At 50.1% G+C, this 16784-nt stretch overlaps 1 protein-coding gene across 1 annotated transcript in view; it reads right to left on the reverse strand.

The window, feature by feature from the left end:
* Positions 1-8515: 8515 nt before the first annotated feature.
* The window catches only part of ELP3 (elongator acetyltransferase complex subunit 3), a 93171-nt gene continuing 84902 nt past the window's right edge, over positions 8516-16784 (reverse strand). Inside the window, exon 15 of the mRNA XM_072858219.1 lies at positions 8516-10583. Within this exon, the coding sequence (XP_072714320.1) occupies positions 10507-10583 (77 nt within the window). The 3' untranslated portion in view covers positions 8516-10506. The remainder of the gene's footprint in view (positions 10584-16784) is intronic.

Below are 16784 nucleotides of genomic sequence, written 5' to 3' on the forward strand. Positions count from 1 at the left end.
ACCGACAGTTTTTCTTCCACTCCTTTCTCACCGTAAAGCGCTGAACCCCAAATATTGCTGCCCATCGCTCCTGTCACGGTAAAGTAGCTGGGTCTTGGTGACAACCGCTGCTTTGGTGACTGGAGGAAGGCACGTGCCAGTGAGAGCTGCTTATGTGACTTTGCATTTTAGGAAGAGAATGGTGCTGTCGAGTGCATCACGGGGCAACACGGCTGCAAGCGGGTGCCTCGGCTCGGCGCCCGGCTCGCAGGGCTTTGACGCCGTTGATTTTTCCCTAGGTCAGAGCCCAGGCGGCCGCCACTAAGGATGTACCACTCCCTTTATTTTTTTTATCTACGGTCATAATCTCTCTTGGAGAAAAGAACGGAGAGGAACGTGGACCTGTGAGTCAGCTTTGTATTTCAAGTGAACAGATAGCGAAGGTGAAGCTTTCTCCTGCTTTGGTGGGGAAAAATGTGTCAGTTCTCCATTTTTCTTCTCTCCCCTGCAATGAGCCCCATGTGCATCGGGGCGGTTTGTTAGACTAGCCTCTCTAAATGCTGGAGTTGTCCATCGAGGCAGGCAGTTAAATTGATTGCTTTGGATTAAGGATGCTTCAGACTAGTTAATTTTTTTCAATGGGACAAGTAACATCACTCACAGAGATGCAAGATAGCTAGGGGCTGAATTTATCTGGGGAAGAATTAAATACTCGCTACCGTCCCCAGTCGGGATCAAGTCAGTCAATAGTATTCTATTTTTCTCTAAAATTAAGCATTGCCTCCAAATCATTCATTAGCAGAATCCTCCATTAATCATAAATCCCAGCACATCTCACCAGACAGCAGAAGCAGAAGGTCTTTTTTTCCTATGTCTGTTCAATACATCATCGTAGCTGGTAGTCTTACAGCTGCTGGGAAGCGTTTTTTGGGACTAAATAAATTCACGGGTCTGTTAATCACAAAGACTAATGAAGGCGCTCCGGACGCCTGTCACTGAGCAGTTATCTGCAGGCAACCAACATGCAGATGGGGCGGCTGGAGGTATAGATCATTCCAAGGGGGGACACAGGAGCTGGTTGGATTAAGTGTCTCATCTCAGCAGGGGCTCAGGACGAGATAAGGAAAGCAGATTTGCCGACCCGTTCTCGAGGCTCGGGAAGGAGGAGGAACAGGAGGTGCGGCGGTTGGTTTCAGGGAAAGCTCCAGGCCGCGGTGTCGGTGCTCCTGTGATCCTGATTCATCAGCTAGAAACGTTCCCTTTGCGAAGGGTTCAGAGGAGGAATTTAATTTCTTCACGGCTGGAGAGGTAAGAACGAAGTTATTGACTTGCGTGGGTGCAGAAGTGAACTGGCGTCACTCGTGGACGGACTGAATCTAGAGAAATATTTTTGCAAAATAAGGAAAAGGGGGAAACCTGCAGTTTAATCCATCGGAGATGGATACAGGCTATTTCCTAATTAAAGCCTTTAGCACTGGAGCGCTCAGTTCACGTTCGTCGTTCCTCCTCTCTCATCCTAAACTTCGAACGTGTTGCTCCTTTGTTCCATTAAATAGCTGCTGCCTTCCCCCATCAAAGGAGGCTGTTTCGGTAGCACGTAAAACACTAACGCTGTATTTGCATTCTGTTTGCAAAGCATGATCCAGGTACTCTCGCAGGCGAAATGTAAAGACACCTACGTGCCACGGCTGACGTTGCGCAGGAACATCATAGAGAGAGAGGATTTGAAAAGGTAATGAGCTCGTGCGGTTCAATCTGTCAGTCCCTGTTGTTCTTTCAAGATTCTTTGTACACTCTTAATTGATTTTGCTGAGGCTTTTTGAAGTTGGAAGCGGTGGTTTGCTCCCTTTTAAGCTTACTTAGCTTTCCTTTATTCTCGAAGAGCTGCAGGATCAGAGAATTTAGATTAAATTGTTTTTAAATGGAAACAATGTGCAGTCTACTGGCATTATTCACACCTCCTCGCAGTGCTCCTGCTCGGCACAGCCTTCTGCTTGCTCCCTATTCAAAGGGCTGTTTGCAGAATAGCCTGGAGTGCAAGTGGCCAGGTTTCCCAGGAAGACGGGCAAGAAGGAAGTTGGAAGCCGCCGTCCCGCCACGTCCTGATGTACACGCAGAGACGTAAACCCCGAAAGCCATCAACATTTGCCCTCTTGCAGCTTCCCCAAAAAGTTTGGGGTTTAAGTTTTTGAGAAAGCAGTTTTTAAAGTGGCTTTGTAGATGTCTTGCAAGCTGTGCTGAGCCATGATGTGGGTCCCAGCCCCATAGCAAGTGACACGGACAGCCGTGCGCTCTGTGCCAGGATCAAGACCCTGGTGTCATTGCCCTGCTACCTCTGGCTTCCCTAATCGCAGCAAACCTTCTGGGAGAGTTGGCTCTCAAGCAAAATAGAGGCATCCGGGTTTACTTAAAGAAACTATACTAATAGGAAATACATTTCTAGAACCACCCTGATACATGCAGTGATGCAGGAGTTTGAAATCCCAGCGGTAGGGGCGAGGGAAGGGTCTCCTGAGGATGCTCCTGCGTGAGGATGTGTGTCCCAGGAGCAGTGTACTGAGCTCGCATTTCACCACTGGCTTCCCGGGAAGTGATCTGAAAGGGCTGTGGGATGTTATCAAGTCCCTACAGGGATGAAAATATATATATGTAAGGCTTATATGGTGTCTAGGTAAGGTTTGGCCCTAGATCTAGTGCCCAAGAACCCTCAGTGGGTACCTATGACAGCTGCTGGTAGACATGGCCAGAACAAAGCTTTTATATTTAATTTTCATCATGATATCAGCTGGATTTGGACAAAAACTAGATCTGCACAGATTCTGGGAGGAAGCATCAATGAAAACAGGCATCTCTACTGAGGAATTTGTACCCATTGACTTAAGAGTTTTATTTTTTTTAACCTTTTCTGTTAAACCAGCACCAACTTCTGCTGAAGACGTGTACTGAATGAATTAGCTGTCAGTTTCTGACTAAGTAGTCTCAGCCTTTTGCTTACAGGAAAGATTGAATCTAAAATCACCACATTTGGCTTTTTCCCACAATTATAAAAGAGGGAAGAAAAAAAAAAGTAAAGCCAAGTGTGTTGCTGCAAGAGTTTAAAACCACCAAAGTGGGTTTGTGATTCAGTGCAGGGGCTGGTGGCCTTTGGAGGGGGACTTTGGGCATGAAATCCCGCAGAGCCATCCGCGCCCCTCTGGCAGCCAGCTGAGACGGGGAAGGGACAAAAGGAAAGAGGCAGCGATGTGGATAGATCGATGCCAAACCACTTCTTTCCCATTTGGAAAAGGACTTGAGATGAGCCCGAAGATTTCGTGCTGCTACCCGAGGTCTGAGCAGTGCTGTTTTACCTCGACTTTATTTTTCCAAACCACTGACTCCTTATTCTTATTAAACAAAGCTGATGAGCACAGCCAGATCGTGACTGCTGTATTTTTTAAAATCAGGCTCCTTTCTGTCTCCTGCTTCTCTTGATTTAATTTTCTCCCTTTCTTACAGATTCGCCGCAGATTCCCCGAGCCCCTGGCGTGACTGCTTATTGCACTGAAGGCAGGAGGCAGCCCCTGCTGCTGCCGCACGAAGGATGCGAGCGAAGAAGAAAGAAAAACAAAATCCGAGCTGGCAGAAGGGGATCGATCCTTGAGAGCAGGTCAGATCCCCACCACCCTGTGCCGCTGGTAATACCTGGTCTCACCAGAGAGGCTGCCCAGCATCGTTAGGTATTTCTGGGTTACTTGCTTCTTTTTTTGCCTACCTTTCTCTTTGGTTTTTTTCCCAGTTCACTTTTTTATAATGAACAGAGCTGCTGGGGTCTCGGCAAGCAACGGAGCTAACCATGGCTTAGAGTTTGCAGCCAGATGCAGGATGAGCCAAACTAGAATCTGGAAACAGATATTATTTTATTTTCTCCAAGCTATTCTGCTAAATTCATCATCCCTTTCAGATGTAGAAGGGCCTACTGGATGTTAAAATTGCCTTTAACATTAATAACAGCAGAGCAGCTGAGCCGCTCGTACTCTACCTTACCACGTTTATCTCGGTGTTGGTATCCTCTCGTTTTATGGCTCAGATCCTGTAATGGTGATGCTTCACCTTGGCTGTCTTAGGCTTGAACACATCAAGTTTTTGAGGTATCTTCCTGCTGTTCTTAAATTTCCAGCTTCCTGCTGCTGTTAGGCTGCGGCCAGACATCCTTCTCCTGGAGCCAGCTCTTCTACCTGGTAGGAGTTACTGTCCAGAGTTGTTCAGCACCGCGCTCTGCCAAAAGCCATGGGCACGTCCGATCCCGTGGCTCCCAGCAACAGCTTTTTTTTTGCCTGAAGAGGCTGTTGAATTGCCGTGTTCACCTAGTTCATCGTGCCTGATCTGGGTTGCTCATTCACTCACGTAGCTTCAAGGGGCAGGAACCACTTCTGCCTCCAAAGCTACGGGCAGCAAGGACAGGTCTTGCACTGGGATGACCAACAGGCAGCTGTGGCCGGCAAGGCAACCAGCTGGAGGTATCCATGGGTGTGTTTCTGTTGGGGATATGGGACAGGGGTTTGTGCAGGTGCTGTGGCAGATCTGTTGGGTTGTTGTTGTTTTTTCTGCAGAGCTATAGAAGTAGAGTGATGCCCATCAGGTCCTCCAAGCTCAGGCTGAGCACCAAAGCAGAGAGGACAGAGGGGCCCAGATGTACCTGAAAAATGGAGGCATAGAATCATTGGGGTTGGAAAAGACCTTTAAGATCATCGAGTCAAACCATTAACCTAGCACTGCCAAGTCCACCACTACACCATGTCCCTAAGCACCACATCTACATGGCTTTTAAATACCCCCAGGGATGGTGACTCCACCACTGCCCTGGGCAGCCTGTCCAATGCTTGATAACCCTTTCGCTGAAGAAATTTTTCCTAATATCCAATCTAAACCTCCCCTGGCGCAACTTGAGGCTGCTTCCTCATGTCCCTTAGAGATCGCTTGCAGCCAGGGCAAAAGCACGCCTCGGCAACGGGCTCATGGTGCTCTTTACCTGGGCTTTGCTTTCTTCACAGGTGGAGCCTGTGCTGGGTGGACCCACCTGGATGCCTGCGTGACCCAGGGCAGCAGCGTTGATCCCTCCTGCAGCTACCAACCGCCGGTCTGACGCTGCACTCCCCTGGAAAGCAGGAGGTAACGGCTCCCCAGGGGCCAAGAAGCAGCAGATGGAGGCAGTCCCACATCCTCGGCAGGGTTCTTCTGCCAGCAGCTCTCCTGGGCAAAGATGGGCTTCTTTCCGTGGCCGAGGGAAGGAAAAACCTGCTCTGCAGCCCTTGTGCTTACAGCGAGAGAGGTGCGCTTAGCAGGCACTTTACTGATCGCTCCAGCACTACCAAAGCAGGGGCAGAAGACAATTTTAAAGCAATGAGGAAAAGGCATATAAATAGAAGCAAGAGAAATATTGAAGCTGGCAGAACTTCTTTTCACATCAGAAAGCCCAAGACTACAGCAATGAAAACACGGCGCGAGGCCTGGTGCTCCTGTCCCGAGCAGGTTATTACTGCTCGAGCTGCACCTGAGCTCCCCACCACCGGGCACCATGTGCCACATCTTTGCCGTGTCCGACTGCGGGCAGGCAGAGAGCATCAGCGTCCCAAAACGTTAGAGCACGAGAAACGCAATGGGCTAAAATTAATGCAGAAATGAGCATGACTCACCTTCTTCTTCTTTTTCAAAGTATTTTAAGCTGGTCACCACTGTTTGCCCATGAAAGGAGACAGCGGCTTCCATTAATGACTTGCTTTCTTCATGCTTGCTTATTTTCCTCATTGGCTGCGAAGGAGCTGGGCACAGGCGGGGAGCACAGCCGTCACTGGTGCTCTCTTGCTTGAAAGCGTCGGCCTCAAAAATCCTTCACCTGACCGAGGCTGCGACGGGTTACTGAGCGGGGAAGACACAGCACAAGCTCCTGCTCTGCAGCGGTGGCCCGAATCTTCCCTTGGCACCATTTCAACCTGGAGCAAGGAAATGGGGGGCCTCGCCAGCCCCAGGTTTCATTTCCACAGGCATGGGATTGGCCACAGCCCTTGGTCTGTTGGGTTTTACAGGCAAATTGTGTTCCCTTGACTTTGTTCACCTTTTGAACAGTTGCATAAGCCCTTGTCTGCTTAATCGACCTCATTCCCATCATGAAGGGAGAAGAAGGAGGAGCTGCAGCTTGTCAGTACAAACCACCCTGGTGTGGGGGCGGTTTTGGGGGTTTTTTCTTTTTTTGTTTTCCATCCAGGAGGCTTCGATACACGCTTCCACCGAGCCCTGTGTAAAAGATGCCAGGCTTGGCCACTGAAGGCAACACCGTCTGCATTTAGCTGACCTCAAAGTGCAGGCCGATTCACGGCTGCACAAGACAGACACATTTCATGGGCTGCAGCGAAGCGCAACTGCTCCTGGATTTCAAAGCCACTCTCCCTTTTGCAATTAATTACAGGATGCTATTAGCTGATTTCCTACACGATAGCTCTGTAAGAATGATGTACCTGTACTGAAATGGATGCTGTTCTCATGGTAAAAAAAACCCAGACTTTGAGAATACTGCAACAACCAGATCATAGCCAACTGGAACATTCCTTGGCGTGGTCGAGTGGCTACCAGGACCCTGCGAATGAGCAGCCTGGCCAGGAAAAAAGCCAACACACCTCAGCCAAACTAAATCGTAGCTGACAATTTCTCTTACATAAAGTTTTCAGTGCTCAGCATGGCTTCTTCCTCCCTGCACGCCCAGGGCAAGGCCCACTGCTCATCTTCAGCCAGAAGTGTGAACTTTTGAGTGCGTGTGTGTGTGGGGAACACACAAAAAAAAGACCAAAGATTTGTTTGATTTATTTCCTGGCAGGGATTGCAGAAGAGGTTAGCCATGAAGACTGCCAGCACCAGGACTGCACTTCGCCTAAATGTGAGACACTCGTTGCAAGCCAGCATTAATGACATGGGGCACGGGCACCAGCCTGGCAAAGACCATGACCGTGTCCATCGTGTACAATCCTCTGCAAAGAGCTGCTGTCTGTACATCCCCCGTCAGCAGGGCTACCGGTAGGAAACTTGCTGTGTGTCTCTAACCGCATCAGGATCCCTCCGGGCTCCCCAATTTGTTATTTGGATATGCTGTCACCCTGTATTAATGAAGTCTTGCTCAAGAGGTGACCACAAAGCTTCAAGCATCACCCGGGGAAGGATCTGCCCAGCCCCTTTCTGCCCAGTACCGTCTCATGTTTCCTTTGTGCCTCCCCTTTTGTGCAGCTGAAGAGGGCTGAAATCTTCCCAGACTTTGTGGCATTGTTACCGTTCGTGCCCAGTGTACTTCAAACACAAGAAAGCTTGAAACTCTTCAGAACAGCTTTAGAGGGAAGCGTGGTTTTGCTTTTCCCTCCTGGCAGCCACGCCACAGGCAGCAGAGTGCACCGCAGGAACCGATCTTGCCTGAACTTATGACCAAGCAACCACAGACCCCACGAGCCACACTACAACCCATGGAAAATTCACACACACCTGCTAACACGTCCCTTCCCCAGCTCTCTGTAGGCGACTGACACATACCAATATATTTTTAAACTCGGGCAGATGCACAAAGGGTGAGAAGCCGCAGCTTGGGCTGCCATCCTGGGACCTTTCCTCAAACCATCGTGTCTCCTGGGCCATCCTGGGCTGCCCCAGCGAGGCTTGCTCGTGCCCTGGCAGAGGACCCAGCTGCAGAGCCACCCCCTGAGACCCTCTGACCCCATCCCAAACCCTAGCTGTGCAGCAGGCAGGACATGCGCCAGGAACATGCGTTGGAGGAACTCCCTGTCCCCGGCAGAAGCAATGGCTCGGAGAGAAGTACAAACCAGCTATTCATTTGGCTGCATTTATATCAAACAGACAAATCGATACATCACACTTCAAAACAAACCCCAGCCTGTGCAGACAAGCCTGGAGAGTTTCGCAGACACTGAGCCAGTACAGCATGAAATCACCCCAGAAAGAACACATAAATGGGAAGCTAAAAATAAGACCCCCAAAAAATTGCTTTATTTCTTGATAAAGCTGCTAGTAAACTCAAAGTGCATTGGCTTTAAAAAAAAACCAACCAAAAACAAAACATATCCACTATTTCCTAGATTTGCCGGAGGGCCATGCTTTCAGACGCATGGAATTGGTGAGCTTTTCTGGCCAGTACCTGAAAAAAAACCCAGGGCTGTCAGAGCTGAAAGCGTCAGTGATTCATAATTATGTCAGCGGTACCAGAACAACAAATTTTGTGGAAAATTTTAAGGATTCCACACAGAAATTGCATCCCCTCTCAATGCATCCCTTTCCCTCTCCTCTGCTTTTACGGTGTCAGAAGCTTAACGTGCCCCATTTACCAGTGTCTTGGAGGATGAAAAAAAAACAGTTCAACAAATCAAGAAGCAACAGCCTCCATCTCCCTTCTTTAAATCAAACCCTCTGTAGAGGGCAGGAGGCTCCAACACGCTCACGGTTTAGGTACCAACAAGCTGGTCTGTGGTTTTTCACTCCCCAGCCCTTAAAACACAGGACACCAGCGTTTACCTTCAATAATAAAAACTTTATTGCCAGGTATTTCGGTTCTCTCCAGCAAGGACGCACTTGTTCCACGCTGCCCGGGCAGCCACTGCCTTTGCCGCTCGTGCGTCAGCAGACGTCAGCGCGGTTCTGGCTGCTGACCCTGCAAGTCGCCGTTCGGGAGCAGCAATAGATCACGGTGGCACAATCGCATTTACTGTGCGGCATGGCATCGCCGCCGTGAGAGCTTTCCTCCGGAGCCGCTCCTCCTCCGAGTTAATCACGTGTGTCCGAACGCTCGTTATTGGCGAAGTTTCCAGAAGGCTCCTGACAGAGTCATTTATTAGAGTAATACCCAAAATGTCAACTTCTCTACAAGCCGCTACTCTGGATTTCAACGCTATTTTTGATTGAAATACTATAAAAAAAGATCAGAGGAGGTCAGAGCTCTGGCCGCTCCCTTCTGATTTTGTTAAGTCAAGCGGGCAGCACCAGGCACACTGCTTTTGAATCACTGACGTCAAAGGACATCTACCTGCCCCGTGTCGCCCCCACCAAAGGGCTGGGGAGAGGCGAGGAAGGTGCTGAGCTCTTCACCCAAGGTCACAGCTCGCTCTCACATCCCATCTCACTCCATTTGCAAAAAGAAGCCTTAATTCTATCATTCCTGATAGAATTCCCCATGCCTGGAAAAGGCATCCATCACACCCATCTCCAAGGAGGACCAGGAGGAGGATCTGAGGAGCTACGGGGAAGTCAGCCCCACCTCCGTGCTGGGAGAGACAGGGACCAAACCCTCCCCAAAGCCCTTTCCAGCCATGGGATGGAGAGGGGAAGAGAGAGTCGGGAACAGCCAGGAGGGATCCCCCATGGCAGATCATGCCTGAGCAACCCGACTGCCTCCTGTGATGAGATGACGGCAGCGTGGATAAGGGAGGACCGTGGATGTTGTATACCGTGACTTTGCCAAGGCCTCTGACACTGCCACCAACATGGCAGACTCATGCCCAAATCGATGGCTTATGGGCTGGAGAAGTGGCAGATCTGGTACTGGAAATACAGCCTAACAAGCTGGAGCAGAGGCCATGAGGACGGTTACGGCATTGGAGTACGTGATGTGCAAGGAGAAGCTTGGAGACCAGAAGCAGGCTTCTCCTAGAGGTGCACAGCGACGGGCCAAGAGGCAACGGACACAAGTTGAAACACCGTAAACTCCAATCCAATATTAGGAAAAACGTTTTCAACATATGGGTGGTCAAATATTGGAACAGGGACTCTCCATCCACATCCATTGAGTATCTCCACCCTTGGAGATATTCAAGCATCGCCATCCTGATCTAATTGGACCTGCTTTCAGCGGGGTTGGACTAGAGACCTCAGAGGTCCCTTCTAACCTCAGTTACTCCATGGCTGTGTGTCCCTGTAGAGACTCAGTTTATGTTTGAATCTCAATTCCTACCGCTAGCAAGGTAATGGCTTCCAATCCTCATGGTCTCCTACTGTAAAAGGATCAAACAGCATCGCTTGGGATGGACAGAAGGCCAGCATAAATAAATACGCACAGAGAAAGAATTAATTCACGTTGCAGAATAACCCACACAATTTCAATGCTGAAACATTAAAAGCCCGCTGACAGCGTCATAGAAATAACAGATGTTTTTCCCACTAGGCTGTTCAATAGGGTCCCCAAATTCAGAGCTTTCAGTTCACCTACGCTTCGGTCCTCTATTGCAATGCATCAGAGCCCGTCCCGGAGACACGGCAGGCTTAACGCAGGTAATGAGACACGTGAAACGACCCCAGCCTCTCCTGGGGCAACGGGCAGATCTCAGAACTGCTCTCCCCAGAGATGAACTATTTGCTGCTGTGGGCTCTGGCATAAGCAAGTCCTTCGCAGTTGGCAGGCTTTGGTTTTTAGCTTATGTCTGTCACCTTGAGCTTTCTTTCCAGGACGAGTCTTGTCTCCTCTCCCCTCCTCCCTGCAGCTGGTCGGGGTGAGGACCTCCTGCGGCATCAGTCCAGCCTTTTCACCATGTAAGGCCCTTCCAGCTCGTAGCCGATCTTCCTGTAGTAGTTCCTTGTGCCAACACCTGTGAGAAGAACGACAAAAAGGTTTAATTCAGCATGATGACAAACGAGTTGGAGAAGCCAGGGCCGGGCAGGAAAGTAATTTCCATGGAGGGATGGTGCCAAAAGGAGCTCGGCCTCTCCGAACAGTTGGCACTGGGCCTCCCCGGCTGCCATGCTGGAGCGGGGGTGTTTACTCGTTAGCATCTGGACTGATAACTGTTTTTAAGGGGGGAAACGCAGGAACATATCTGTTCTATGTGCCCTGAATCATGCGCCTCGTCCTTTGTCCTGAGAAAGGCTGTGAGCTGTGACAGAGAGAGGAAGCGACACGGGAACAACAGTGAAACATGAGTCAAGAGTTCGGAGTACCCCAGGTATAACAAAACCCAAAGACAGGCTCTTGAGAGGAGGCGGCCCAGCTGCAGGCGTCATTACCAGGAACTGAAGGGCTCTAAAACTCGACAAACTCTGTCCAATGGCTCCTAGAAATGAGCTCAGCTCCACTTCAGATAGACAAGTGGGCTCCGCAGCCGCAATCCAATTTCCTCGTTGAAAAGGACAGCTCCAAACGCCTCAGTTCTCAAACAGCCTCTTCCCTCTCCTTCCTCTCAATGAGAGCCCACAGCGTCCGCGCCCGGGGTGAGCCCAGCCCCACCGACCGAGGCTGCCTTTCACGCAGCATCCTGCGGCAAGGCAGGTCCAGCACAGCAGCCTTCCCCCTCACCTTATCTAATTACTCACAGATGCAGACATTAGTCATCAGGGGAGGGAGGAGGAATTCAGCATCATGGCATCATTGTCAGCGCAGCTGGTGGGTAGGGACAGAAGGACAGATAGGACACGGCTCTCCATCAAGAAAAGCAGCCCCTCTTTCCTCTAATCTCATCCCTCCAGCCAGTTCCTGGAAACTGCCGTGCTTGCAAATGGCTCTCCAGGAATCCTTGCAAATGGCTCTCCAGGAATCGGCTGCATCTCCGATGCAGGGAGTGACCCGGTGCAGCTGGTAACCCCTTCCTGCCCACACATCACTGCAGCAATTTCACCCATTGCTGCTTTGACAGATTTGTTTAAAATCATGGTAATGTATTTCCTGAGTGCACATGGCTTAAGCACCAAATGGCTTAAGCACCGCAGCTCCAGACAACCCCCAGCCAACATCCTAGAGAAGCATTATATTAATTTAAGGTATGGAAAAGACAGCTGAAACCTGAGAAGTCCTCATGCCCCTCATTCCAGCTGAAGCTGGGAAGAGCTTGAAAAACCACAAACAACCCCAAACTGGGGAACACCTGAGCAAATTTACTTCTAAGCAGTGGCAAAGCCCCTGTGACATGGCAGGAGAGCACAATCCTCAGCTAAGAACATCCTGAAGGGACCCAAATTCACTCAGCTTCAGCATGAACCTGAAGCCAACGAAAAACCCAAGTCCACTGCACCCATGTCCAGTCCCCTCTTCCTGATCTCTGCACAGAAGGGTCGCAATCTCTGCCCTGGAGTAAACTATCACCTTTATCAATATCTTGCCTAAAAAATGCCCTCTGGGTTCATTTGCAGGGGTGCTGGGGTATGACATACAGATTTTGTCAGTAAAACAGCACAGCCACCCCACCCGTGGTCCAGAACAACTTGGTTAAAAGGATTACCGAAATCTAAAGCTGAAGAACAACCCTCTTGAAGCTAAAGGACAACTGAGTAATTCAGCTGATGGTTTTAAAAACACCTTGATCAGAGTTATTTAACACTTCCCCTTTTTTTTCTAAAGCCCTTGGAAAATGTGTGGATTTTAAAGAAGGCAGTTTAGGTTGCGTCGGAGCGTCGCGTGCTGCCTCCATTAATCTCGGAGCTATTAAGTGGTGCTAGTTAAGCGCCAACTCTTCCTCGTTTGAGGGCAATGGGTTCAAGCCATTAACAAGAATGATGATGCAGTTGGCTGGCCCTGTGCCCCAGGGGTCCCACGCTGTGCCGCTTCGCGAAGCATCTCAGTCGTCATCCCAGCCCTGCCTGTAGCAGTAACTTCTTGCACAAAATTACTGTCTTTCAATAGGAAAGTCTTGCTTGGAGAGGAGGCAGGAGATGCCTCAAGCTGAGGGCTCCATGTGAAGATACAGCGTGGTTTCCCTGCTGCCCAGCTCTAACTTGGGATGGCTTGCTCGCTCCAGCGCTGCAGGAATGTTTTCAAGGCAAGAGGCTTTTGAGGGGAAAAGCTCTCACCAAGACACCTGTATTGGGTTTGCATGGCAACGTTTTGGTAGCAGGGGGGATACAGGGGTGGCTTCTGTGAGAAGCTGCTAGAAGCTTCCCTTAAGTCCGATAGAGCCAATGCCAGCTGGCTCCAAGACAGACCCACCGCTGGCCAAGGCCAAGCCCATCAGTGACGGTGGTAGCACATCTGGGATAATGTATTTAAGAAGCAGAAAAAACACCCTGCACAATTGCAGCCAGAGAGAGGAGTGAGAATATGTGAGAGGAACAACCCTGCAGACACCAAGGGCAGTGAAGAAGGAGGGGGAGGAGGTGCTCCAGGCGCCGGAGCAGAGATTCCCCTGCAGCCTGTGATGAAGACCATGGTGAGGCAGGCTGTGCCCCTGCAGCCCATGGAGGTCCACGGTGGAGCAGATACCCACTGCAGCCCGTGGAGGACCCCACGCTGGAGCAAGTGGATGCCTGAAGGAGGCTGTGACCCCGTGGGAAGCCTGCCCTGGAGCCGGCTCCTGGCAGGACCTGTGGACCCGTGGAGAGAGGAGCCCACGCCGGAGCAGGTTTGCTGGCAGGACTTGTGACCCCGCAGGGGACCCACGCTGGAGCAGTCTGCTCCTGAAGGTCTGCACCCCGTGGAAGGGACCCACGCTGGAGCAGTTCGTGAAGAACTGCAGCCTGTGGGAAGGACTCACGTTGGAGAAGTTCGTGGAGGACTGTCTCCATGGGAGGGACCCCACGCTGGAGCAGGGGAGGAGTGTGAGGAGTCCTCCCCTTAGGAGAAAGGAGCGGCAGAGACAACGTGTGATGAGCTGACTGCAACCCCCATTCCCCGTTCCCTTGCGCTGCCGAGGGGGGGAGGTAGAGAAATCAGGAGTGAAGTTGAGCCTGGGAAGAAGGGAGGGATTGGGAGAAGGTGTTGTAAGATTTGGTTTTCTTTCTTATTACCCTACTCTGACTTTTGAGTGGCAATAAATTAAATTAGTTTCCCTGAGTCGAGTCTGTTTTGCCTATGACGGTAATTGCCAAGTGACCTCCCTGTCCTTATCTCAACCCACGAGCCTTTCGTTGTATTTTCTCTCCCCTGTCCAGCTGAGGAGGGGAGTGACAGAGCAGCCTTGGTGGGCACCTGGCGTCCAGCCAGGGTCAACCCCCCACAACACCCCGAAAAAGCAGCCATTGGGTTTGTGTCCAGAAGCTTGGAAGCGAAGTGTCCAGGATTACGTCTCCTGGACCATCAGCCCGTAACATCATGTTGCAGCGCGGCGGGACGGTGGCAGGCTGCCCAGGCCCAGGGGCAGCGTCTACATCTGGAAGCAGGGGAAAGCAGGCAGGTATGGAGGTACAAGTCAACGGGACAAGGACTTCTTACGGTCTCATCTGGCGTAACAGGAGTGGGTCCGTAGATGGAAGCACTTGATGCTCAAGCCCACGCCTCTACACTGTATGTGACTGGAGGGGGTGGCTTCAGACTGGATTTTTGGTATCCTGGACTGCATGTCCCCGCCACACACTTGGTTTGAAGGTGGCCAAAAAGCCATTCATTCAGACCCCTCTGCCCCCTTCAGAGGGCGGACTGCGTTTGATCTGCACCTGGAGCAAAGCTTGCAGTTTAGATTCCTCTGAAATGAACTGTGCTGAAATGCACAAAAATCTCCCCATGAGCCAAACTGATGCACAGCAAGAGAGGATGAGGATGGGATTCACTCAGCTGCTCTGAACCCAAAGGCTAACAAACCCAGCCTACAATATTCACTAGGACGCCATTAATACAAAGGTATCTCCTTGTAGTCAAAGTGTATCAGGGAAATCACAACCAGCACAGAGGATGGGTGTTTTGAGATCAGCATGGCACAACTGGAAGAGAAACGGGGTGTTGAAGCATGGAATTAAAAGTAGGCTGACAGCCAGAAACCATCCACAGCCTTCCTCATCTGACAGCCAGAAACCATCCACAGCTTTCCTCATGAGAGAAGTGCAACACAGTAGGCACTGCTAAATGGAATAAAGGATCTGTGAGACACTAATAACGGCCTAAAAGTCATGCAGAAGGAATCCATCTTCACAGACCTCTCCATTGTGAAATTATCACAACTTTGTATGAATGCAAAGTCCAAAAAACCCAAGTTGCAGGATTATGCTGCTGGCTTCTGATCACAAAGACAGTATCAACATGCAGTCCTAAGAAAATCAGAGCTACAGCTATTAAAACAACGTGCCATTTCGTCTGCTCACAAGTCGTTCTAGGGGTAAGTGCTGGAGAAGCAACTTGTAATGCCCAGCATGCACTCAATACTTGTCCATCAAGCATACCTGAAAGCAAGGTCTTGAAGGCACAAGTTCTCCTCCCAAATCTTTGCTGCTCTAATTTACAGCAAACATACCACAGAGCTGGTGGGCCTGTTCAGGCAGCACTCTTCCCACTGCTCCAAGTCGCAGCCAAGCTTTCCAGTGAAAAGAAACATAATCCAAGAAATATCACAAAAGAAATGTCACGCAGGAGTGGAAGAGTAAGACCAAAAGCTGGCCTGAGAAGCTTTTTGACTTTCCAAGCCAGAATTGGCTGCTTTTCTCATTCTAGGTCTTTAAAACAGGGTCTTAAATTTTAAATATTCCATACCAAACTGTGCAGGAGAGCTTAGCTTGAACTCAGCAGAGCAGATTTCAACCAACCACTTCCAGATTCACCACCAGTGATTTGGTTGAAGGGCAGGGGCTCCAATCATGCCTGCCTGGACGGAAACCCATGGCCAGGGGCCAGCTGAGGCTTTTTGTAAGCATCCTTCACCACAATCTTCAAATGACACATCCTCTGGCAACAGCTGCTGGTTAATTTAATCACCTTTTGTTCTCCTCTTTTGGAAGCATCTGAATAATGGTGAAGCCTACTGATAAAACCCCAAACCTGGCTTTTCACCGTAGCATTTAAACCTCAAAATTAATTAAATACATTTTAAAAGTCTGCCTGTAGCAGGGGACAGAGAAAAGTGACCACAGCGTCAGGGTTAAACATTCTTCTGGCCCAGAAGGACGAGCAGTCAGCATGGGACTGCTACCCAGAGCACAGCAGAAATCAGATTTCATTGCCCATGCGCAGCAACCCCTGCCCATGACCTTTTCTGTGCAGAGCCCATAAATACACCCTTCTGACTCAGCCCTGCCACACAGAAATATTGCGATGCAGCATCCGAGGCTGAGTATCCTCAAAGATTCCTTCACCACAGCTCACTAGTCACAGAACTAAGTGAAAATGAGATTGTTTTCAGGATCATTAAAGAGCTACTAATAGTTCATAAAATTTCCATAGCAGAGACTTACCAAGGCACACGAGAGACTTATCTCTACACAGGCCCCCACATCTTCTGGCAACAACTAAAATCTTTTCCGAAGATGCACAGTCAAGGCATATTGTGTCTCCCAGCTTCCTTCCCCCTCAAAATATTTCTTAGAAGCAGTTAGCGGGGCCCTGTGTGCAAGGCAGCGAACCTGAGTCAGCTGAACTTTCCGAATTGCCTCAATCCATTAATGTGCCAGCTGCGTTTCTGGTGATAGCAAAGCCTCTTCCAGTTTTTTTGGGGAGTAACTACCTGGCTCTGCGCTTTGCCTGAGGAAGGGAGGGCCCCGGGCTCACTGTGTGGACACCCGGATCGTCTGTAGGACCTCTGGCAAGTAGGATTGTCCTTCAGGGATGCTGAGAAAAGGATTCATGGTTAGTGCAGGCAACAGGACAGGAAAGGGTGATGCTACATTCGCCGAAGCGCTATGAATTTCACCCAGAATCAGCAGTGAGTCTCAAGCCAGCCATGGGGATTTGGGACGGCTGAGGCTTCTTCTCTTGGTATCAGAAAGGATGTCCCCCGTGACCGCCAGTGCTGCTGCCAGCACAGTGATGCTCCACGAGGGGAACGCTCTGCCATGGTTGGAATATATTTTTTGTGGTTTTGAAAAGGCACAGAGAAGGAAGCAATAAATGCTTTTGCAGTCACCTACAGTACTTCCATGGACATCGGTAAAACACAGCAACG

This window comes from Ciconia boyciana, chromosome 3, assembly GCF_034638445.1.
Source record: "Ciconia boyciana chromosome 3, ASM3463844v1, whole genome shotgun sequence".
In the NCBI taxonomy this organism is placed as follows: domain Eukaryota; kingdom Metazoa; phylum Chordata; class Aves; order Ciconiiformes; family Ciconiidae; genus Ciconia; species Ciconia boyciana.